This window comes from Dermochelys coriacea, chromosome 7 (assembly GCF_009764565.3).
Source record: "Dermochelys coriacea isolate rDerCor1 chromosome 7, rDerCor1.pri.v4, whole genome shotgun sequence".
NCBI lineage: Eukaryota > Metazoa > Chordata > Testudines > Dermochelyidae > Dermochelys > Dermochelys coriacea.
The window spans coordinates 5,893,355-5,919,233 of NC_050074.1; the positions used below are offsets into that span (position 1 = coordinate 5,893,355).

At 46.0% G+C, this 25,879-nt stretch overlaps 1 protein-coding gene across 1 annotated transcript in view; it reads right to left on the minus strand.

Moving 5' to 3' along the window:
• PRICKLE2 (prickle planar cell polarity protein 2) overlaps nucleotides 1–21,207 on the minus strand; it is a 207,420-nt gene extending 186,213 nt beyond the window's left edge. The window contains 2 exon segments of the mRNA XM_038411679.2: nucleotides 20,533–20,618; nucleotides 21,064–21,207. Of these exon segments, the coding sequence (XP_038267607.1) occupies nucleotides 20,533–20,618; nucleotides 21,064–21,105 (128 nt within the window). The 5' untranslated portion in view covers nucleotides 21,106–21,207.
• Between the last annotated feature and the right edge of the window lie 4,672 nt (nucleotides 21,208–25,879).

Below are 25,879 nucleotides of genomic sequence, written 5' to 3' on the forward strand. Positions count from 1 at the left end.
AAACAATAGTTATAAACTTGGTGAAATGGAACACAACGGGCAAGAGAGATTCCTTTCAGCACAGGCAAGAAAAGTCCTTCAGTCTTTGCAACCTGACACGTTGCCCTTCAAATGGCACTTTGCTCAAATAGGTTCATTGCCATAAACAATTAGTGGTATTTATGATTTGTTAAGAATTAAGGATATGTTCAGCACAGTACGTATACACAAAATTACAACCATCTGTGGCCCAAGGAGCTATGCCCATTGCTCCATTTTCCCTGCATTCATGAGTCTATTATAGATTCCCTTCTATTGTACATAGCTGACAACAGAAGTGAATGGCTACTCAACCATAGCCAGATTTAGTCTGCTGAAGTTTCACAGCACCCAGGTTTTACTTTGACTTTCAGGTTTACGCAAACCTAAAATTTGTCATAACAAAACAGGGGACTCATCTATTTAATTAGGAAATCAACTACATTCTCCCATATTCTCTTCACACAAACATTCCAAAAATGCCCAGATCTCTCTTATTCCCTCACTCCCAACTGATGCAATCTTCTGGGGAAAATGCACATGATAGCATTAGTCAGAAAATTAGAATTTTTTCCTGCAAAAAATTTAGATGAAAAGCAAAAGAATCATTTTTTTGTCCAAACTTTCTATGGAAAATTTAAATTTTTGGTGAAAATTCAAAACCCCAAAATATTTCAGTATCGAAATGCCACCACAGTGCCCCATGGAAGTTGTAGTTTGGGTGCTTTGTGGTCCCATTCTCTTCTATAGGATGGGGCTCAGAGATGAGACCTCTCCCGATGCACCATGGTCCCCCACTTGGACAGGGGAGGTGGAACATCATGGTAATCTCTGACCACAGTGCATCATGAGAGATACAGTCCAGGCAAGGAGTCTGGCCTAAGGTTGCCAACCCTCCAGGATTGTCCTGGAGTCTCCAGGAATTAGAGATGATGTCACATGCTGAAATCTCCAGGAATCTGTCCAACCAAAGTTGGCAACCCTAGCCTGGCTCCTGGAGGAGACTGAGGATATGAGACAAAGAAAATACAACTCCCATGAGGCACTGCGGTAGAATATTCAAATCTAAATATTTCCAGAAAAAAGTTTTGAGGGAAGTTTTTGACCAGCCCTAATTGCTTCTCCATTCCAATAGTCAAAAAGGGATCAGAGCAAGGGCCTTCACATTACTAGACACCCTCTCAATAGAGGCGAATATGAAACTGTACAAGATCTAGGGCAGAGGTGGGAAAACTCCAGCCCGCGGGACTCTCCTGCCCAGCCCCTGAGCTCCTGGCCGGGGAAGCTAGCCCCCAGCCCCTTCCCCGCTGTCTCCCTTCCCCGCAACCAAGCCACCACACGGGCGGTGGGGCTGGTTCCATCAGGACAGCGGGGCTGAGAGCTCCTGCTGCTCCGAGCAGAATGGTAAGTTTGCCCACCCCTGGTCTAGGGGCAACTCCCTCGTAGAAATCCCAGCTACTGGAGTTGATGAAGGCTGCCCCATTGCCTTACAGACAGGGGTCTACATACTCTGGTCTTGTAGCATGGAACGGTCACTGTGACAGAGTGGGATGTGTCTGGGTCAAATTGTGAACTCCATGTTGTATTGTAATCTCCATTTTGTGTTACATGCTGAACTCACATCTAACCTGGCCCAATGCAATGTTATCACTCCGTGTATTTCAGTCAGCAGCCTTTCTCCAAAGAGGTGTTTGACACCTTGTGGAAAGACTCTCCTGGGGAAGCCATCTCAGAGCAGATCTGAAGCCATCAACTTTGACTGTTGCTAAACTGCTGGCCCAACCCCATGGAACAATGGACTCTCTGTAAAGGAGCCCAGAGTGGGGAAGGGACGAACATGACACATGGCAAAAGGAGACAGAGACTATATTCCAGGGTGAGTGCTTCTCTGTGGAGTGGGGTCTGACCATGGCCACAGGGAAGCAGGGGAGGAGAGGAAGGGCGGGGTGGGATCTGCTCAGTCTGAAAAACCGACAAGACTTTGGACCCACAGAAGTGGTCAGATCAGACTGTTAGTTTTCAAAGATCTGTAACTCTCAAGTGCTTTTAAAAGTTAAATGACTATGTGTAAGGGGACTGTTGCCCCCTTACTAACATTCAGTGGGAGTGTTTTAGTTGATAGCTCCCAGTACTAAAAGGGGAAGGGTCTATGGGAAACCAGGACCCTGAGACTGACAGCCCCCAGGAACAATGGGGAGAGGCCAATGCTCCAGGTCAGCCTGAATGATAGGGTGAGCAGGCTTATCAGGTCCCATCCTCCGTGTGAGCTGGAATTGCCAGGGTCAGACAGAGTGGGGCTGAGCTAAGGAGAAAGCAGGGGCCTGAGCTGAGCTGGGGAGCAGAACTGGGCCAGATTCAGAGGGGCCAGAAAAGCAGCCCAGAGAGAGCAGACCTGTCCTTGGAGCAGAGCTACAGTAACCAGAGCCAGAGGGGCCAGAGAAGCAGCCCAGGGAGCTGGAGGCAGAGCAGCAGCAGCCGTGCAGAGACCAAGTGGTGCAGCTGGGGCTGGAGCAGTCGGGAGCTGGGTGCGGTGAGCAGCTGGGGAGAGCGAGGGGGACCCTGGGCAGCGGACCCAGCACAGGGAGATGCCTCAGCCAAGGGGCTCTGCAGGCCAGGCTTGGATCGTAACCCTGACAGGGCAGGGGTGATACTGGGAAGAAGGATCCTACCACTTAGAGCCTGAGAGCGTGTAGCCACCACCAGAGCAAGCATCCAACCCACAGCATCCCTGCAGCACAGCCTGGGATGGAGAAGGCGGCCTGGGATTTGCAAGGAACAGACTGTGAACTGCCCTGATGTTCCGGAGACACTGTCTGTGATGTTCCCTGCCACAGAGCGGGGTGATGTTTCCTTTAACCTTTCCCATTTCCCCTTATTCTTTTTAAAATTAATGGTTGATTAAATAACTTGCATTTGCTTTAAATTGTATGTAATGGTCAGTGGGTCAGAGAAGTGCCCAGTGCAGAGAGAGGACCCCGGAGTGGGGACAGCCTAGCCCCTGTCCTAGGTGACCACAGCAGGGTTGGGGGTTGAGCCCCCCAGGAATCCTGGGCCCAGCCTTGTTGGGGTTACGAGGACTCTGCCAGACAGGAGAGTGGAAGGGGAGTCCTCAAGGGCAGGGAGGCCACTGGGTAAAGGAAGTGGGAGCGAGGACTCAGATCCTTTCACTAGCCCACTTCACCGGGGTCATGCAGAAGCCAGGAAAGTTCCCCACAAGAGGGGGACTATTCCCCCGCTTACATATGGTTAAGAAATTCCTTTGCTAAGCCTGTAACCCTTGCTCTCCTGACACACTGTTCCTAAAGGAGTTAAACGAGAAGCCAGAATGCCCACATCCTTGTTGGAGCTTTAGGGTTATACGTGTAAGCAACTGAGGGTCTCAGGAGGTCTGACAATTGGTTTCAGGGTCTAGGGCAGCTGGATTGCAGAGCCACTTCCCAAGGAAGGATGTCAGACAGAAGGCTGAGCCTGGAAACGTGCCCTGTGGATCCTAGAAACAAGCTAGATTCAGCCCAGACCCCAGTTAGTTTACAACCACATGGGACCCAGCGGTTGGGTCTACTTACAACAGATCGGGACCCTACAGAATGGCACTGGGCCAGGGTGTAATAGTCACACTATGGAAAAGTGGAATTTCCCATCAAATGCAAAACGACAGTTCCACATAATTATCATCACCATCTCAGCAGCAGCAAGCAGGATGAACTGTCAAACTGCCCTGCTGAAGCAGAAGTTGAATTTCACCCTTCCCCCGCAAATCTCAAAAAAAGCCTGGTCCAGCTGTGGGGGTTTTTTTTCCCCCTGTGGAGCAGCAATGACTGACAGTGCCTTAATATTTGTGCCAACGTACACTGAGATGACGGGGAAACATGACGACAAGTGAGACCCCTCCTCCAGCCCCACCGAGTTCTCTAGTCTGACTAGTTTATGCATGCTTCTCTCCACACATCGATCTTCTGCACAGCAGCCCATGTGTGGAATTACCAGCATGAATGCTGTCCCTGCAATGGCCAAGGTACAAACTGAATAGTGGTTTGTGAAACAGCAAATGGAAGGAGGAAAGAGCAGACCCGTATGCTTGTCATTGAGGCAATATATATTTATGGAGACTGTAAGCTCCTTGCAGCAGGGGCTGTCTGTTCTGTGTGTCCAAAGCATCTAGCATAAGGGGTCCTGAGCTATGGTTGGGCCCTCTAGGTGCTACCAGAATACAAATAAATAATAAAATAATAATAATAATAATAATAATATACATTTTTCGGGTCGGGAGGGAGTGAAAGGATTTGTATTTCTGCCTTGTATAGAATAATTTTAATTTTACTAATCATTAATGGAATCTTCCCATCCTCCTCACCTGGCTAACGGTGATACCAAAACATAAGTGCCTGTTCCCCTCCCCATAACGTTCATGCCCAGAGCTGGGCTAAGTATTTTTTTATTTTTCCAAACAATTGCACTTTTTCCAGTGCCACGATTGTCCATGAATGACCTATCTAACTCTAGCTCTAATTCCCGCTTGCACCCATGGTTTCCAATTCATTATGAGGATTGATTTAAACACTTCATTTCCAGCACTAGATTTGCTTTTCAGTTCAAATTTCCTCCATGCAGCAGTACCCACAGGACCCCTCCTCTGATTAGGTCCCAGAGAAAGCAGGTGAAAACATTCCCTATTTCGATTTCCTGATAAAACTTTCAACAGAATGTCTATTTTCAACCAAACACGTTGATGGCATTTTCACATTTTTTTCTTTAAATCAGGTTTGCCCCAGAGTCTCCATCCTTGCTGAAGGGTGAACGTTCCATCGCTTTCGCCCATCCTGGATGACTGTCAGCTCTCCAGGGACTGTGTTACTCTGTGTTTGTACAGCTCCTAGCACAATAGGGCTCTGTTCTTGGGTGGGCTCTAGGCACCACATAATACACAATAATAATTACAGTAGTTACAAACACCAGAGTTACAAACTGACCAGTCAATCACACACCTCATTTGGAACCGGAATTACACAATCAGGCAGCAGCAGAGACCAAAAAGAAAAGCAAATACAATATAGTATTGTGTTAAACGGAAACTACTGAAAAAAAGGGGGGGCAGAATTTTTCTTCTACATAGTAAAGTTTCAAAGCTGTACTTTAAGTCAATGTTCAGCTGTAAACTTTTGAAAGAACCGCCATCATGTGTTGTTGAATTACAAACATTTCAGAGTTCCGAACAACCTCCATTCCCGAGATGTTTGTAACTCTGAGGTTTTACTCTATAGTATGTCCTCGCTGTACCAGAAACACAACATCTTTCTAAAACAGAATCGGAAAGAACAGAGAAAGATAGAAAAAGGGAATGAGGTACTGGGAGCCAATTCTCTTTTCTTTCTTGAGTAATTAGCATCCAATGTACAATGTCCTCTGTACCCTTTGAGTGCACACAGGAGTCAGACGATAGCTGTGAAACTTCATTTCTTCTAACAGATCCTCCTACAAAAGCTCTTCTAGCCAGCTAAAGAGAATTAGTCACCACATCTTGGTTCCCCAACCCCCAACCTGTGCAACTGTGTGAAAACAATCAGGTACACTTGAAAGAATGACAGACTTGAGATGCTCATCAGCCAAGGGGCACAGCAAATATTCTTGGCCCTTTGCACGATTACAATGTGCACAAAATACCAGTGATACTCACTGTCTGTTTGCAGAGTACACAGTTAAAATAAAGGAGCCAGGAACCAAACAAGACACATTCAGAAGGTTTCCTATGGTTACTGCTGCCATGGAAATCATTTTCATCAGTATGGCCTCAGAAATATCTGGCTACAGAACTAGAAAACATGCTCCTGTCCTGGTTAAAAAAAATGGGACCTACAAGAAGAAATGGAAAATAAAGAAAAATAAGCTTGAAGCTTGGGTCTGGTCTACACTGAGGGTTTTAGCCACCAGCATAATTGCACTGATGCAAGCCCGTAACATAGACATGACAAACACCAACACAGTGCAACGGGCACTGGGCAACTTCTCCTGGTTCCTATCCAGGGGTGAGCTAAAGTGGTACAAATCACATCTGTACACATTTGCACTAGTTCAACTACCCCAGGACTAAAATGCCTACTGTGGAAAAGGCTTTAGAAATTAACTTAAGTTTTTTTGAGACCTTGGCAGCTCTGGGTAATTGGGTGCAACTCCCAGTAGTGAATGATGAGGCTGAATTTGTTCCTGTGGGTAAGTTAGCGCAACAACAGCCCTTTGTAAACCTGTTAGCCACAGTGGCTAATGCAACTGCAATTTCACTAACTCTAATATTGTCACTCCCCAACTTGCTAGGGGCTTCCCTTTTTTCACTCATGAATTCCAGCGGGTTGGTGACAAGAAATAGGAGGAGGAAAGGTGGTGATGGTGGGCTGGGTAGCTAATTGCTCACAGCTGTGACCAAACAGCTCCAATTTAGTATGCCAGAAGCTGCAACCAGCTGGAACGTGTGCTGCGGCGAGTGGTTAGCATGCTGGTTAGGTGGAGTTTTATCCCTTCTCTAGGGCATAGCAAAGTGCCACAGGAGCTTCCCTTGCAGATATAGAGGCAGAGGGACTCATCTATCTACAGGCTTCCCACCCCCACCTCGGCAGAGGGACTTCAGTAATTATATTTATATAGCTTCCTTATCTCCAAGAGCAGCCATTATGTCTTTTATGATTGCAGTAGCAGCATGTGCACAAGGGCAACTGGTACCGAATGAAATATTTGCCGTGATGACTGAGCGCTAAGCATCACCCTCCTTAGTAGTAATAATAATAATAGCGATTCTGAGCACTTCAAGCACCAAGCTTTGGAGTCAGATCACTGCGGAGCGTAAGAACCATACATAGAGGAAGAAATAGCCAGGCTCTTTCTGCTTAACGCAAGAGTGCGCTGTGATTTTTGCAGATCCAGCCTATCTTCTGCAGTTACTGCTCTCTTAGGCCCCGATCCTGGTTGGTGCTCAATTTTAATGGACCTCTCTGTGCCTAGACAGAGCACCACTGACTTCAGTGAAACTCCATGTAGGTGCAGAGCTCTATGAGAATGAGGGCTTGGAGTCCAAATTTACACAATGTCCTCAGCTCCCTTTGAACATAGGGATTGGACCGTCGTAGGAGGCGGTCGGCGCCTTGCAGAATCTGGCTATATGCAGTGAAGCATCCGGTGCAGCACGGATGGGAGTACAAGTGAACAACAAAGTGAGTGATTTCCAGCTGAGAGATCATTTCCCTTACATGGCTCTAAACGAGGATCAGCTCCACTGAAACTAATGGAAGACTAGATTGGTGTAAAAAAGGTACAATAGGCCCATAAATAGCAACAAGCATTTTAAGGCACATGCAGTGTACACTTAGACATACCAAAACTTAATTGGAAGGACTGCCTATGTAGCAACAGCCATGCCTGTATAGCTTACCCAGAAATTTGTTTTCTTTATAATCAGACAAATTACAAATAGCATTACAAATTCCTTAAATGTTAGCTAATGACCACAAATCAGCGTCATGACGGGTGCACTGCTTACAGAACCTTCACCCTGATTTCCTGTGTGATAACTGCCTGGTTATTCATGGCAGAAAAATTAAATGTACAATTGAAATTCATAAACAAGCTATAATGAGACCATCAGGCAAAAATCTGAGCTGATGCTATTTGCTGTTACTTAAGCTTTTCCATATACTTAGAGGACCAAGATTTCTCTAAGGAGATTGTAGTCAATTAGAATGTAATAGATTATTAAAACAGTGAATCACTGATGTAATCCATTAATGGATTACAAAACTGAAAGAATGCGGAAAGATTTTTAAAGATAAACAGTAGAATAGGGAAGAGAATCTCTGGAAAGAAGTGAGAACAATTATCTGTAACGGGGAACAACTCAAAGACAAGAGCCTGACTTCTGCTGATGGAGCTCAGCATAGATACTGCACAGGTTTACAGCAGGATCTGGCTGCAGAAATGTTTATGTCTTAAGAAAATGAATACTGACTCTGTAAGAAAGGCTGCAAAGTGAAATACTGGCCAGGAAAAAAGTGATTTTTTTTAGACTAGCACATTTCGGTTTTTATAGTCCCTTCTCTCTTAGACTTTAAGCCCTCTATTGAAGCTGTAGAAGTCTCTCTTAAAGCGTAAATGCCCATTCGTGCTACAATCCCCACCCATGGTGGAGATAATGATACTAATACTGAGCCCTTTTGATTGGGCCTTACACATTAGAGCACTGCACAAAAACATTCATTAGGCCCCTCAACATCTCGCAGAGAAATATTACTATCCCCATTTTACTGGGCGGGGAAACAGATATATAGGGCAACACTGTAGCTTTCCCAGTTTCAGCCATGCTCCAGGGGTTCCCAGAAGCATTCTCCCTGCAGGGGGCTGAGAAGTAGAAGGTAGGAAGGGGGAAACCAAGTGAGAACACCTGGGACGACACTCTTGAAAGGGTCCAATGTACACTCCCTCCCACAATGGTCCCAGAGCCCCTCCCCACCAGCCACAACCCAACCCAGCTAAGAGGCTCCCGTTTGGGCTCACAAAGCACAAGGAGGCTGACAGTGAGTCAAGTAGAATTAGAATCCATGAGTTCCCTGCTCCCAGTCCTGTGCTGATTCCACTAGACCACAGGGCTTCCCAGAATAGGTCTACGCCACAAATGAAGTCTGACTGCAGCGTGGGTAGGCATATCCCCCGCTAGCTTTCATCTAGATAGCATGGGCAACAATAGCAGTGAAGACAAGAGAGTGCAAAACCCGGAGCAGGCCAAAAACCCAAGTACTTACAGTCCCCAGAGAACTTGGAATGGGGCAGCTAGCATGCACCAAAGCCTGCATGGGCCACATCCTCACTACCACTGCTACCCACGCCAACTGGACGAAAGCTGGCTCGACTATGCACTGCAATCACACCCACCTTTGTGGTGTAGACACACCCTGAAGCACAAAGTCGATTTACAGAATAAGAAAATTTAAATAATCAATTAAAAAAACCACAACATACTCATCCATAGATGGCAATAAACCACAGCTGCACTACAATAAGCCTCTAAGCCAAATGACAGCTGCAACAATCAAGCCCTGAAGCTGGTGTAATTAAGGCCAACTAAAAGCCTAACAAAATGTGTACGCCTTACCAGCTTAAGGACAACCACACCAGGACTCTGTCAGAATACTAGAGGAAGTTATAAATTATTATAGCATTACAGACAATTACTTAGAGACTTATTGTGCTTGGCACTGTATATGTGTGTACACCCACCCACATGTGCGAAGAAGATGTGCTTCCTTTCCCAAAGAGCTTGAAAAGTGAAGAGAAAACAGAGTGGGAGAAAGGAAATATTTTTATTCCCATTGTCCAGAATAGCATCATAGAAGAGATCTGGAATTGAATCCAGACCACCCCACTACCAGTCCTATGGCTTAATGACAGGATCATCCTTCTTTTATGGAAGTGAGTGCCACACTGAAGAACCTTCAAGTCTAAGGAAAAAGACCTTATCCTGGAAAACTCACTCCTGGGAATTGGCAGCAAGAACACCTGAGACAATCTCAACTGCGTCTACCAGTCAGGAGAGACTCAGGATCCAACTCTACTATGAGTGACACCAGTTTTACACCAGCCACATCCCATCTCTTGTGACTTCACGAGAGTAATTCCCAATTTGCAGCAGCATAAATGGGAGGAGAATCAAATCTTCAATCTCTTATATCAGAGGCCTTCAAACATCTTTGCAATGTGGACCATATCTTAATAGAGAGAGAAGTTGTCTTGTGGACATCTCCCACTGACAATGTCACGGACACCCTCTCGTTCCTATTTGTTATTCCATAATGTCCTGGTGGCAACTACAGCCATTATTTCCAGTGAAAAATAATACTGGGGAAATACTGAATGTATTTGTAGTTGACTGTGGCACAATGTGGCACCTAGAAACAAAAAACTGCCAGCATCATGTGGGCTGACAGCTCTCCAGGGCTCTCCACCGAGTGCTGGGAGGGCCACCAGTGGACCACAGTCTGAGAAACACCGTTTCAGTAAATCACGTCCTTTAGACGTCTTTGCACACCCTTTTAATTTTTAGCTGTGTTTCTCTTCTCTGTACCTAGGTATTTTTCTCACCAACCCACTAGTGTTACTCTGAATCTTTTCATTGGGGGGAATCTTGAATTGCTAGTTTAAAAACCACTCTGCTATTCTAGAGCAGCGGTTCTCAAACTGTGGGTCGTGACCCCATTTTAATAGGGTTGCCAGGACTGGCTTAGACCTGCTGAGGCCCAAGGCCAAAGTCCAAGCCTGAGGGCTTCAGTCCTGGGCGTTGAGGTGAAGGTTACAGGCCTCTTGCCTGGGGCTGAAGCCCTTGGGCTTCAGCTTTGGCCCCCCAGCCTGGAGCAATAGGGTTTTGCCCCCGCCCCACCCCCTACCGGGGTGGCAGGGCTTGGGTGGGCTCCCCTTCCTGGGGTGCTGTAGTAATTTTTGTTGTCAGAAGAGGGTTGCAGTGCAATGAAGTTTGAAAACTGCTATCGTAGAGGAATAGCTTCCTTGACAAAACACCTCTCTTCTCAGCAGGCTACAAATGTCGCTGTAAGAAACCTTCCAGCAAAGGATCAGCTGTGAAAACCAAACCATAAGAATATGATCTTTTAAATAAATAGGGTCAGCTACAGCCAATGTTGAAGTGATCTGAATGAATGAAGATCTATTCGATCACACAAATATTTGGTCAGTAATGGCTGTACTAACTTCCACAATCCAGGATCCACAATGCATCCGATGAAGTGAGCTGTAGCTCACGAAAGCTTATGCTCTAATAAATTTGTTAGTCTCTAAGGTGCCACAAGTACTCCTTTTCTTTTTACAATCCAGGATGGCTCTCTGCTTCTGAAACATGGGATGCTTCTCAAGAGATTGCTCCCACTGAGGGTACTCAGCGTCTTCCATGATTAATCTCTCATCGAGCCATGGGGCACGTGAAGTGCTGATGATAAATAACAGGCCCAGGCTCTGTCAGGAAATAAATGGTAGCAGGTAGCCAACTACACATTGTTACTATGCAAATTAGAAACCTGACTTGAAAATTAGAACAATATCACTGCAACAGATCTACAGAAGGGAGCTTTGCTACAGACCACTTTGCTTCACCAAGGGTAGGTTCTTATGAGGAAATATGTGAGATGCCTTCAAATCCATCTACCCCTCAACAACTCAGGAGATAGGTATTAGAGGTGTGATTCCTGAGGCATAATCTATCTCACAGGGTGCTGTAAGGACACACACATTAAAAATTGTGAAGTGCACAGAGGCCCATGTAAGTACCATAGAGAGATCAATCATATTAACACTGGTTTTTCCAATGAAAACTTACAGAGAGAAGTCATAAAATAAATTAGGTCCCAATACTACAAACACGTCTACACATGCTTAACCTAACACATGTAAGTAAATGGGACCATTGAACTCACATGCTTAAAGTTACATGTGTGCACAAGTATCTTGCTAAATCAGGGTTTTTGTCTGTATCGCTCAATAGCACCACAATTTAGTTTCTAGTTTATGTCTCAGAACAGAAGGCTGAAAAAGAACTTCAGCTTTGGCAGGAAAGTTATTTTCCCCTTTTTAGGGGATCAGTTTTACAATAACTGAAGACAAAAGTATGTTAAAAGTAAATGTTTTTCTTAGAAGCATTTTATAGTGTTCAATAAAAATACATTCATTTACATTTAGTCAGTCATTTGAGTTGGACAGGACTACTATTGTATGTCAGGTTTTAAAGTGGTAGCCATGTTAGTCTGTATCGGCAAAAATAACGAGGAGTCCTTGTGGCACCTTAGAGATAAATTTGTTAGTCTCTAAGGTGTCACAAGGACTCCTCGTTATTTTTATTGTATGACAGTGCATCAGTTTTCTTCCAGGGCTTTATAATACATACACACAGTTAAAAAAGAAACCACCAAGTATAAATTCTCACAGGTATGTGGAGATAAAATTAACCCCAATGGGACAATTTAAGTCCTGATGTAAAGTCAATGGGCTAAAGCAGCAACTCCAATGTATCTATAAAAAGAAAAGGAGTACTTGTGGCACCTTAGAGACTAACAAATTTATTAGAGCATAAGCTCACTTGTGAGCTGTAGCTCACGAAAGCTTATGCTCTAATAAATTTGTTAGTCTCTAAGGTGCCACAAGTACTCCTTTTCTTTTTGCGAATACAGACTAACACGGCTGCTACTCTGAAACCAATGTATCTATAGTATGTCTACACTGCAATTAGACACTTGTGGCTGGCCCGTGCTAGCTGACTCAGGCTTATGGGACTCTGGCTACGAGACAGTTTAATTGCAGTGTAGACTTCCGGGCTTGGGTTGCAGTCTGAGTTCTGGGAGCCTCCCACCTTGCAGGGTCCGAGAGCCTGGGCTTCCAAGGCATTTAACGGTGTAGAGCAAGAACATGCAGAAATTAATGCTGATAGACTCAACATTAACTGCAGAGGACATAATATCACGTAGAACAGCTCTCCATGAGATAGACCCTTTTTTACTCACTCCTGTAGAACCCCCGACCACATGGCAATTCCAAGGAATGGCTTCTGGACATGAGAATGGAAGGGTATTCATGGTCATTAGGTTCAATATTCTTCCCACCGGTACAGTTTTGTTTATTTCAGCAACCAACCACAAAAACTGAAGAAGATAACTTGAAGATAATGGCCTTGAATTACTGCAATGGAAGTGACACGAACAGAAGCTCATACAGGATAAGATTGTGTAAGGTATGCTCATTGGTCTCCAAACTAAAAGCCGTAGAAATAAAAATGCAAGAATGTGTAGAATATCTGAATTTTAAAGGAGATAGAGATGCAAAGCACGTTATTCATGAAAGGAAACAATTGCAAGCAGTGTAAAAAGGCTGAACACATATGGAAGCAATAATCTGTATTTTCTTTCTCTTTTTTTTTTTTTGGAAACCAGAGACAAATGCTTCAGAATTCACTGTTATTCATTCATGTGCTACACTGAAAACGTTGTTTCTGCCCTTTGGAAGCTGCACCAGTAATCAAACTGAAGACCAAAAGCTGGCCAGGGACATGTACATTCCCAGGGAAGAATGTGACTCCAATATATGCAGATTTGGGTTATGCACAAATATAGAATTACTAGTTATTTTATTAAATTATTAATGGTACGTTAGTCCCTAGGACAGTGGTTCTCAATCAGGGGTACATGTACCCCTGGGGGTACATGGGTACATCACCTCATCTTGATATTTGCCTAGTTTTACAACAGGCTACATTAAAAAACACTAGCGAAGTCAGTACAAACTAAAAATTCATACAATGACTTGTTTATACTGCTCTATATGCTATACAATATTTATATTCCAATTGATTTATTTTATAATTCTATGGTAAAAATGAGAACGTACACAATTTTTCAGTACTCACGTGCTGTGACACTTTTGTATCTTTATGTCTGATTTAGTAAACAAGTAGTTTCTTCGTGAGGTGAAACTTGGGTACACAAGACAAATCAGACGCCTGAAAGGGGTACAGTTGTCTGGAAAGGTTTAGAGCCACTGCCCTAGAGGACTCAGCTGAGATCAAGGACAAGGCACTGTACAAACACACAGTAAGAGACAGTCCATACTCACAAAGAATTTACCATCTAAACAAAGCAGACAAAGATTGGGCCTATCACCACACAGAGACTAGGTGATTTCCCCGAGATCACACAGCAACTAGATGTCTTGACTCCCTACCCAGTACTCTGTCCAGTACTAAATCATGCAACCTTTATATAAATCTAGGGTCCTCTTTCCTTGAGGCATTGTACGCTTTATAAGCGCAGTGAATGCTTTCAACAGCTCTCTCCACAGGATTTCATTCATTAATGTTAAATATTACCAAACTGAGAAACAAATGGTTTCCCTTCTTTTAAAGATTCTGCTTTACAGTGTCTTTTTAAGTACTGGGCAATACTTGTTACATAAACATAAGTCAAAGTTATGGAGACTGTAAAACAATTTTAACAGGCTCCTTGAGGAGAAGCGGAACTCTTGACCATCAAAATATGACTTAGGGGGAAAACGTTGACGCACGTTACAGGGACAAGAATTCAATAAACAACACAAATGTGATTTCACAGTGGCAGTCAAAAACTAAAAGCATTAGCATCATTTTTATGGCACATTTATTACTGCTATTTAAAGCTATTGCAAATGAGAAGCATAACTATGGCAACAAAGATTTTCTGCAAGGGTTTGGCTAATTTTAAAAATACTATCTATTTTAGGGTTTTTTACTGCCACCTGTCAGCACGGTGTCTGGGCACCTTCCTTGTAAAATCAATAGCAAAAGCAAAGTCTCTAGTGGACTTAATGGCATCTCTAGCACTTCTCCATTTAAGAACATAAGAGTGGTCATACTGGATTAGACCCATGGTCCATCTAGCCCAGTATCCTATTTTATGACAGTGGCCAGTGCCAGATGCTTCAGAGGCAATGAACAAAACAGGACAATTCTGTCCTGTCATCCCCTGTCATCCACTCCCAGAGTCTGACAGTCAGAGGCTTAGGGACACCCAGAGCATGGGATTGTGTCCCTGACTATCTTGGCTAGTAGTCACTGATGGACCTCTCCTCCATGAACTTATCTAGTTATTTTTGAACCCAGTTATAATTTTGCCTTCACAACATCTCCTGGTAACGAGTTCCATAGGTTGACAGCACGGTGTGTGAAGTATTTCCCTATGTTTATTTTAAAGCTGTTGCTTATTAATTTTGTTGGGTGACCCCTAGTTTGAAAGTAAATGACGGTTTAAAGAGGTAAATAACACTTGCCTATTCTCTTTCTCCAACCATGATTTTAAAGACCTCCATCGTATTGTATCGCCTCTTTTGTCTCTTTTCCAACCTGAACAGTCCCAGTCTTTGAATCTCTCCTAGTATGAAAGCTGTTTCATAACCCTAAGCATTTTTGTCTCCCTTTTCTGAACCAGTACTAATATCTCTTTTTTGAGATGGGGTGACCAGAACTGCCTGCAGGAGTCAAGGTGTGAGCATACCATGGATTCATACAGAGGCATTATGATATTTTCTGTCTTATTATCTATCCCTTTTCTAATGGTTTCCTAACATTCTGTTGGTTTATTTGACTGCCAATGCACACTGAGTGGATGTTTTCAGAGAACTATCCATGATGACGCCAAGATCTCTGTCTTGACTGGTAACAACTAAATTAGATCCCATGAGTTCTTTACTGGATCAGACCTATGATAAGATGAATATGCATGGAGAAATTATGAGGTTTAAACTCTGCTTGGAGTAGGGGTTTTGTGTGTGTGTGTGTGTGTGTGTAGGAAGACTAGGTGGGGGGGCTGGGAATAAAAGGGGTGTTTGAGTTGTGAGGGTCACCGGTGGTGAAAAGACTCTCTGAAAGGGGAAACAAACAATTCAGGGCTGTAGATGATACACCAAAATAAGGCAACATGTGGCAGTATGCGTGATTGTATTCAAAAGCATATTTTAAAAGCAGTACTGAAAGCAATTTCAAGTATAACTTTCTCCAATGTCCATGTGAAAGGACTATCAAAAACTTCAGGGTGGCAAAAGCAGCATGATCCATTCTCCTGATTGGTGCCCATTTGTCACCTTTAAGGTTTGCATATTCATACTAATTGCATTAGGAATAGGCTATAAATTCCCTTCCCTGACCACCTCTTTTGCAGGCTTTTCTTCAGCCAGACATTATGCACAAGACACTTCTAATGGCTATTCATTCACTCAACTCCAGTGACAGCTTTATTTAATGCAAAGCTTGTTAACAAGCTGAATGGCAAGTAGCTTAATGTAATGCAGATCTGATTAGGAAACAGCAGCCAGACTCCTAAGGAGGTGGAGATTTTATTGTATAAGATTTCACTTTCTCACACAACGCCACCTTTCAAGTACCAGCCTATATTAAATACTGAATGAGTAATCTGTTGCTAACGTTATTGGTAATTTTCAGGAACATGGCCATACACAAATATTTGTCTTTTTATGTCTTTAATTCACAGTCTACTGTAATTAAAAAAATCATGTTATTAAAGTAAAAAGTCACTTTGCTGTTCAAGACCACTGGGAAATTGCAGATTACAGTAGCTACTGTTTGGTAGTCTTTGGAGGACTGCAGTGCAGAACTGATGTCTAGTGATGACTAAATTCAGTCTTGATTCTTTTAAATAAAATATTCTATTTTTCTTGTGGCACCTTAGAGACTAAAAAGTTTATTTGCGCATAAGTCTCTAAGGTGCCACAAGTCCTCCTTTTCTTTTTGCGGATTCACACTAAACACAGCTGCTACTCTGATACTCTGTTTTTCTTCTCTTTTTGCTAAATCACTGCAAACTGAAAATTCAAATTCTCAATTTACGTGGGGGATCAGTGACGTACAAACTTCCATGGGCTTCATGTGGGTATTGTGCATATAGAAGGTGCAAATTTAAAGAATATGTTGCATATGATTTATTCTTACTTGGATCTATTGAAATACATATTAAAAATGCTGGCACATTAACAGAGAAAATCCACAAGCTTACATGAATGTGACATTGTAATGTAAAGATACGATTACAACAATTCATTCATCATGATAAATCAAGATTTTTTGAAAACTCCTTTCCTTTTAAATTATTATTTCACTTCCTCTAAATTAGACCTGGTAGTCTTATTCATAAATAAATCATATTCTTCCAAACTATTTCTGCCTTCTGAATGGTTTCCTTCAAACAGGAAACATGCATATGCTTCCAAGAATGATCATTTCAATCAATCAAAATCAACCCCATACCTGAAAAAAGTGACTTTCCAATGAATATAAAAGCATAAAAATCTCTGCGATCTGACAGGACACAACTTTGCTTGCTTGTTAACATGGACATATAGATCATGCCCCAAACTGCAGTTAATCAGAAAACACACAATTCCACATAATTATCTATGCCACACAAAGCTTGCCTCAGCAACAGGGATGAATTCCACTTTCAGTGTCTGCATGCTTATAAATTCCTCTCTCCCTGATGTATGCAGTAAATTCCCATCTTTGAAGCCCAAGTCCAATTTACATTTATCAGCAAAAGTACACTGTTAAAGGATTACAAAAAGGCTTACGAACCTCTAGTGGTTAATTGATATGGGCTTGTATCCTTAATCCGTACATCCCCTTGAAAACTATTGTTTCTTTCAATTTCACCCGGCGGTTTAATATGTTCATGAACATCCCCAGTACTAGTTAAATATACTTTTTTCCATATTCAGCAGGTCTAATCTCCCATGAGTGTGTGACCTACAAAAGTAACGGTTATTAATATTTGCCTACTTATACGTCCTAGGCATTAATGGGAGAACAGACCTCTCAAAAGTAAAAATGAATCTATGTCCACGGTATATATTTATTTAAGTTGGCAATTTAGCTGGCTTCATTTTATTTGATTATATATTTATACATTTATGCAATTAAAAATAATTATATAGGAGCTGGTACAGTCACCAGTATAACAAAACAGCTAAAAGAGGTTCTAACTTATGCACATGGGCTATTAACATAAGAATATAAAAATGCCCAGACTGGGTCAGACCAAAGGTCCATCTAGCCCAGTCTCCTGTCTTCCGGCAGTGGCCAATGCCAGGTGCCCCAGAGGGAATGAGCAGAACAGTGATCCATCCCATATCGCCCATTCCTAGCTTCTGGCAAACAGAGGGTAGGGACACAATCCCTGCCCATCCTAGCTAATAGCCATTGATGGACCTATCCGCCGTGTACTCATCAGGTTCTTTTTTTGACCTTGAACTTACCTAGTTCTTCTTATTCCAGCAGCCAGGGACAGCCAGAGTGCGCAGTGCAATTGCCACACACCCCATGCCCTTGGGAACATCCCTGCACTGGCTGGAATAGAGGCAGTGCGGAAGCTCCAATGTTAAACAAGGTAGCCAACTGCCTTACATTGCTAGAGCATTAGAAAGCAGCCGGAGCAGGAGTCAGAATCTGGCCCACTGATTTTCAATGGATTTACTCCTGACATACACTGGTGAAAGAGAGATTAAAATCAGGCCTTCTGTTAGGATGCAGGAGATAACTCCCTCCACTGATATGGCAGCCTTTCCTTTAGAGCCAACACCATCTCACTCCCAGTCTGCCAGAAACCCTCCGTAAGGCTTGGAAATTTTGAGAGAGGGCGGCTGCTGCCATGTTAGTGCAAGCTGATGGTAAACCATTCATCCACCGAGATGAATGCAATTCCATTGGTGGTGGCAAAACAGCATCACCAGATTGTGACATTAGGAAAAAAAATGGCCTGCTAAGATGTTGAGAAGTAGCTGCAGATTGTTACATAATGAAAACCAAACCTGTATCCCGCACAGTGATTTGTGGTGGTTAGAGACGGTAACCTTGAGAGGTGCCTCCATCTTCATGTAACATATTTATGAGGTCTTCCTGCCTCTTTCTGACATTATCAGACATGGGTGAGGTTTTTCATAGGAGTGGTGGGTGACATTCTGTGGCCTGCGCTGTGCAGGAGGTCGGACTAGATGATCAGAGTGGTCCCTTCTGACCTTAGTATCTATGAAACTATGAAGCACCTTGCAAGCTTCTGGGACAATACCAAGTACCACAAACCTGAGATCTGAAGTTGCCTTTGACATCTAACAAAAGCCTTGTATAACCCTTGTAAAAAGAGGCATGGGGTGACTGTACAAATATATTATGACGCAAATGTGGCAGATGCAGAGTATGGGAAAAGCAGCAGGACACGGCAGCTGCCTCAAGAGAACAAGAGCAAGCGCACCCTGCTTCTGCCAAAGGGGCGTGCAGCCAGGAGAGCAGTCACCATTGGAAAAGGCTGCCTGTAGCCCTCCTGCCGTACAGGACAGACATTGGGATGTGGGGCATAACTGCTCATTTCTACATTGAGAAATGCCCAGTAAGGGGAAGGCTGGAGTGGAAGAGAGGAAATATCCTGCCTGATGTTTAGTATCCTGCCTCAGTTTGGACCCAGATTTGCCTCCGTCCTACCCAGATCTTGGAGCACTTAGCTTTCACTATTGTCAGTAGGATATAAACACAGGATTAAACTGAGGCTATAGAATCACAGAATCGGAGTGGAAGGGACTTTGAGGGGTCATCTAGTCCAGTCCCCTGCACTCAGGGCAGGAATAAGTATTATTTAGACCATCTCTGACAGGTGTTTGTCTAACCTGCTCTTAAAAATCTCCAATGATGGAGATTCCACAACCTTCCCAGACAATTTATTCCAGGCAGCCTTCATGTCAAATAAATTAACCCCGCTACTTCCAGCATCATGTCATTCATGTCCCTCATTCTGAGTCTGCAGTTCAATCTGATGAGTGAGACCCAACCGTCAGGGGGATGGCAGAAGCCAAAAAGATGAGCTGGGCATGTAGAAAGCAGTGGCAGCTGAGTGGGCAGTTCAGAAACAAGTAGTCATTCTAGCACGGGGGGGCGAGGGGTGGGAGAAGAAGTGCTTAGAAATGTTGGTGTTTCTCTTGTTCTAGGTGTAGGATGGATTTCAGTGCTTTACAACCCCAATGCATAAAATCACAAATCCACCTGTGCCCCAGGAGGGAAGCAACCTGCTTACGAAGAAGACCAATCCGCCAAACATGACAGGTAGGGGAGCTAGGGTCACAATTCAACATTCACAGCTGATTTATATGCGTTGAAAAAAAAAAACCCCAGCGTGGCATTTTCAAACTGGAGATGAACTGTAAAAGTTTAACAAATTTATTAGAGCATAAGCTTTCGTGAGCTACAGCTCACTTCATCAGATGCATGAAGTGAGCTCTAGCTCACGAAAGCTTATGCTCTAATAAATGTGTTAGTCTCTAAGGTGCTACAAGTCCTCCTTTTCTTTTTGCGAATACAGACCAACACGGCTGCTACTCTGAAACTCTCCTTACAGATGCAGTGAGCTATAGCTCACGAAAGCTTATGCTCTAATAAATTTGTTAGTCTCTAAGGTGCCACAAGTCCTCCTTTTCTTTCTCCTTACAGTGTGTATGATAAACCCATTGTTTCATGTTTTGTGTGTGTGTATCAATCTCCCCTCTGTTTTTTCCACCAAATGCATCCGATGCAGTGAGCTGTAGCTCAGGAAAGCTTATGCTCTAATAAATGTGTTAGTCTCTAAGGTGCCACAAGTCCTCCTTTTCTTTTTGCGAATACAGGGCTGCTACTCTGAAAGCTGTGGAAGTTCTGAAGCCCTGTCTCAATGAGAGGAGAAGGGAACCCCAGCCACGGGACACTGAGCTAAGCACGGCTGTTCACACATGGGAAAGGGATCTCCCAGGGCCACAAGCCGCGCTGACTGGAGCACCCGCTGCTGCCTCTCCTCTTTGATCCTTCAGGTGGGAAACAAAATGAGGAAATTCAGCGCCCCACTCCCCCCGTTTGCATGCCTTTCATGAGCTCGGTGGCCTGCCGCTGTTTCAGTTAACTAGGCCACCGAAACACCCAGGGGGTCCTACCTCCATTTATGCAACGCAAAGCCCGGGCACTGGTCACCACATGCGTTGCAAGGCTGCCCTCTCTCTGGCTCGCCCGAGGCAGTCAGCTTGAAAAAGAACAAACAAGAAAGCGAAGCAACGTGTTTCCCCCTCCGAGCCTAAACCCGAGTCTTTCCGCCCCACCTGCCCCGACGCGGGCCCGGGCTCCGGTGGGAGCGCGCTGCTCCCGCCCAGGTGACACTGAAGCAGGCGGGTGCGGTAGGAGCCCGGTGAGAGGAGCGGGCCGGGCGGCTCGCCCCGGACAAAGGCGAGCCGGGGCCTGGGGGCCGGGGCCTGGGGGCCTCCTTCGGCGGCACCTGCAGCGCGCCTAGCGGGGGCGGACTCCGGAGGGGCCGCATCGGGGGGCGGCCCGGGCTCGCCGCAGCCCGCACCTCGCCCGGGCGCGGGGGCCAAGGAGGGCGGCTGCCCCGGGGCCAGCAGGTGCCGGTCCCCGAGCCCCGGCCGCAGCGGACCCCGGGGAGGCGGCCGGGGGCGCGGGCAGGGCGCACTCACCGATCTGCCGGAGAGCCGCTTCCGAGAGCCCCGGCTGAACATGGCCGCGCCCGGCCCCCGGGGCGGCTGCTCCCCGCCGCCCGCCGCCCGCGTGCGAGAGAGCGCGGCCGGCACAGCCCGGCGCCCGCAGCCCGGCGAGCCAGCGCCCCGCCCCGCCCCGCCCTGCCCTGCCCCTTCCACTACCCCTCCGCTCCCTGTCCTGACCCACTCCCGCCCCCACCCCTCACTGCCCCTCCCGCTCACCCCGCCCCGCCCCCCGGCTCTCCCGCCCCGCCCCGCCCCGCCCCTTCCACTCACCCCGCCCCGCCCCCCGGCTCCCGCCCCGCCCTGCCCTCCGCTCCCTGTCCTGACCCACTCCCGCCCCCACCCCTCACTGCCCCTCCCGCTCACCCGCCCCGCCCCCGGCTCTCCCGCCCCGCCCCGCCCCGCCCCTTCCACTCACCCCGCCCCGCCCCCCGGCTCCCGCCCCGCCCTGCCCCTCCGCTCCCTGTCCTGACCCACTCCCGCCCCCACCCCTCACTGCCCCTCCCGCTCACCCCGCCCCGCCCCCGGCTCTCCCGCCCCGCCCCGCCCCGCCCCTTCCACTCACCCCGCCCCGCCCCCCGGCTCCCGCCCCGCCCTGCCCCTCCGCTCCCTGTCCTGACCCACTCCCGCCCCCACCCCTCACTGCCCCTCCCGCTCACCCCGCCCCGCCCCCCGGCTCTCCCGCCCCGCCCCGCCCCGCCCTGCCCCTTCCACTCACCCCGCCCCGCCCCCCGGCTCTCCCGCCCCGCCCCGCCCTGCCCCCTTCCACTACCCCTCCGCTCCCTGTCCTGACCCACTCCCGCCCTCACCCCTCACCTGCCCCTCCCGCTCACCCCGCCCCCTCCCGCCCCGACCCCTCACCGCCCCTCCCGCTGACCCCGCCCCCTCCCGCCCCACCCCTCACCCCTCCCGCCCCGACCCCTCACTGCCCCTCCCGCTGACCCCGCCCCCTCCCGCCCCGACCCCTCACTGCCCCTCCCGCTGACCCCGCCCCCTCCCGCCCCACCCCTCACCTGCCCCTCCCGCTCACCCCGCCCCTACCCCTCACAACTCCATCCCTGCCCCACTCCCTTCCTGATCCCTCCTGGCCCAGTTCCACTGCCCTACCTGCTCCTGCCATTGCCCCTCACCTGCCCCATTCCAACTCCCCCTTCCCTGCCCCTGTCCATTCCTTCCAGCTCCCTCAGCGGTGCTGGAACAATTGTTATAGTGGGCTGAAGGCAGAAACCATGTATTTGGGTTGTTATTGCTATTTCACACCAGGGAGTGCAGCAGCACCTCTAGTTCCAACACCTATGTCTGCCCCCTTATAACTCCCCCTCCTCTGCCCCTGCTCCCTCCTGCCACTGCCCCTACCGGCTCCCCCACCTCGTCTGTCCATCTCACGGCAATGCCCTGCCCGCTCATCCAGCTCACTTCCCTGCAGCTTCTCAGACCTTTGTCAAGTGGGTGTGCTGAGCTGCGAGCTGGACCTAATCCCTGCAACAAGGCCCCTCTAGTCTACACTATTCCAGTGGAAATTTCAGCAGCTTCCGTTAAAGTTGTTGGCTTTTTAAGTGAGTATTTTATTAAATTCAATATGAGAATAAATTATGCACTCAGTAACATAGCCCTTGCTATGTTATTCAATTTATTTTACGCTGTCCTCACAGTTCCAGTTGTTAGTGAACTACAGCATGTCTTCATTAAGTTTAAGAGTCAACAGCATATTTATTAACCTATTCTTATTCTTATACAGTGTAATCAAATAGGTGCAACGGACCAAATACCAGCACCTGCCCTAAGGCCTTTGCTATCTGGCACAATACAGAACAAAACACAGAGAACATTGTAGGGCAAGAACATTTCATAAAACGAGGTTCTATAGAAATGCTTAGAGACAGAGAATCAGGAGGAGCTGATCTCCAGCCCAGATGATGGAGCAGCATCTCCATTATTATTTCATAGGTTCACCCTAGCATTTCTTGTCCCTCACAATGTCATCTCATCTCCCTCCTTTCCTTCGTGTTTGTTCTCTTCTCTGCCTATCTTGCTCACTTTGGGATGCCTGTCTCAGAGTTAGTCAAAAAGAAAAGGAGTACTTACGGCACCTTAGAGACTAACAAATTTATTTGAGCATAAGCTTTCATGAGCTAAAGCTCACTTCATCGGATGCATTATCTGTTGATCAATTTCATAGTTTTCAATAAAAAATGGAACTTTTTTGCTGGAATTGTAAAATAAAAATCATTTTTAATGTTGGTCCAAATGTCCAGTGAGCATTTGTTGAGGTTTTGGTGAAGGAAATGACACGGAAAACCTTATTTCCTGTTTTTTTATGTATTAGTTTGAGTTAAAATGTTCAGTTTTCCAGGTCAAATGGTTGGTTTTCCAAGCGCAGTAACTGAACAACATTTACCCTAAAAGTTTCTGTAGAAGTTATGGAAAAGCCAAAACATTTTTCTCAAAAACAAAATTTTTGCACAAAATTACATTTCAATGGAAAATGTTGACCACCCCGTTCCCTGTCTCCTCTTCTACGCTTCCTTTGCCCTGCTACTTCCCATTCCCCAACCTTCCTCTCTCCCTTAGTCATTGTTTTCTGGCTTTCTCCCTCTTTCTCTTTGTCCTCCTGGATTTTTTCTCACCCTGTTAGTTGTGGGAGGTGACTTATGTACACATGTGACTTATGTATGTTGTTTGGGGGGAAGAGCCTGTCTTTTGAATATGTGAATGTACAATGGGGCTCTGATCTCTGCATAAGCTTCCAGTTGATACTATGGTACAAATAATAATTAAAAATGGGATGTGGTAAATAACATAGTAATGAGCACTCTTATCTCTAGGCAAAGTCAGGGGGATTTCATGGCACGAGGACCTTGCAAGACCAGGCCCTAGCTTTATGGCATTTTGGTGCCCTGTATGAGGTACTGTACAGAATACCTCAAATGTCAATTTAAACCTGCCAAAAGAAAATCAGCACCAGAAAAATGATTTAAAACCAGAATCAATGTGCTATGGGAGATGCTTTCCAGGTTACCTGCCAATCATTTTTGGTTTAATTGCTTTTGCAATAAGGTTTGAGTGCCCTCAATAGTCTGGTTGGTCAGGACACGTGCAGTAGGTTTAAAACATTTCTTTTAAAGTAATCCAGACTTCTAGGGCTAAATTCCCTGCTGGCGTAGCTGTACTGAAATCAGTGAAGTTGGTTCCGCTTAAGCAAGGGCGAATTTAGTCCTAATGTACAGGCTGTCCCGCTTGGCTCAGTTTCTGGGAGCATATGGCAGGAATTGCTACAGATGGTTCAGTTTTTTAAAAATTGTGAAGTTCACTCTTAATTTAAAAGGGTGTGGGTCCAGATTCTCTGCTGCACCTCACTGGGACAGCTGAACAGGGAAGCAACGACAGCTCTGTGATCTTCTGTTCTAGCCCCAGCCCAGAGACTGCTCTAACTTGTCCCAGCTTGTTATGATCCCTAAAGATCCCTGTGTCAGTTGGAGATCATCAGAGCACACTGTGCTGAAGGTGTGCTCCCTTCCCAGCCAGCACACCCCTTCCTGCCACCAACACGCCCGCTGCACTGGGGGCTACCAGGATGGAGGTGTACAAGGTTGCTGCAGAGTCCTCTGTGACCGGCAAATCCCCGCTGGGGACTTGTGGGTGGCTTCCCCAGCCTTTACAGTGCCTGTGTGGCACAAAGCACATTGGAGGACTGGTTTAGAACTCAAAACGACCTTGGCAAATTAGAAAATTGGTCTGAATTCAATAAGATGAACTTCAGTAAAGACAAGTGCAAAGTACTTCACCTAGGAAGGAAAAATCAAACGCACTGCTACAAACTGGGGAGTAACTGGCTAGGCAGTAATGCTGCTGAAACGAGTATTTGGGGTTCTAGTGAATCATGAATTGAATGTGAGCCAACAATGTGATGCAGTTGCTAAGGAGGAGAGCATCAAAAGTTATCAAAGGTTTAGAAAACCTGGCCTCTGAGGAAAGGTTACAAAAACTGGGCATGTTTAGTCTGGAGCAAAGAAGACTGAGTGGGGACCTGATAACAGCCTGCACGTATGTTTTGTAAGTGTGGTGATCAATTGTTCTCCATGTCCACTGAAGGTAGGGCAAGAAGTAATGGGCTTAGTCTTCAGTTAGGGAGGTTTAGGTTAGATATTTGGAAAAACTTTAAAACTGTAAAGGTAGTTAAGCACAGAGTTAGGGTTAGGAGGTTTAAATGAACAGGTCGGACAAACATCTGTCAGGTCTGGTCTAGGTTAACTTGGTCCTGCCTCAGTGCATGGGGCTGGACTAGATGCCCTCTTGCTGTCCCTTCCAGCCCGACATGTCTATGGTTCTATGAAAGGGAGTTGAACAGAACAGAGAACCTGCCCCATGGTCCTAATGACCTGCTTACAGACCAAATTCATAACCAGTGGAACTCCACTAGTAAGTCTAATAAGGTCGACAGCTGGGGCATTCTACAAAGCTGGATTCTTCAACTGACCCAGTACACTGAGCTTGTTCTTACAAACTGCTGAGCCCCCTCAACTCCTAGTACCTTCAGTGGGTTCTCTGCACCACACAAGGATCAGGCCCATCATAATCCGAGCACAAGACTGGGATCCAGAAATCCTGGGTTTTTTTTACTGGGTACTGTCACTGACTTCTTGTGCAACAATGGGCAAGTGATGCAACTTTTCTGGCCTTCTTTTTTCCCACCTGTAAAGAGGGGACATTTATCCCTACTTTCCTCACATGGTCTTAAATGATTAGTGTTAGTGAGACCTAAAGAAGAACTCTGTGTAAGCTCAAAAGCTGG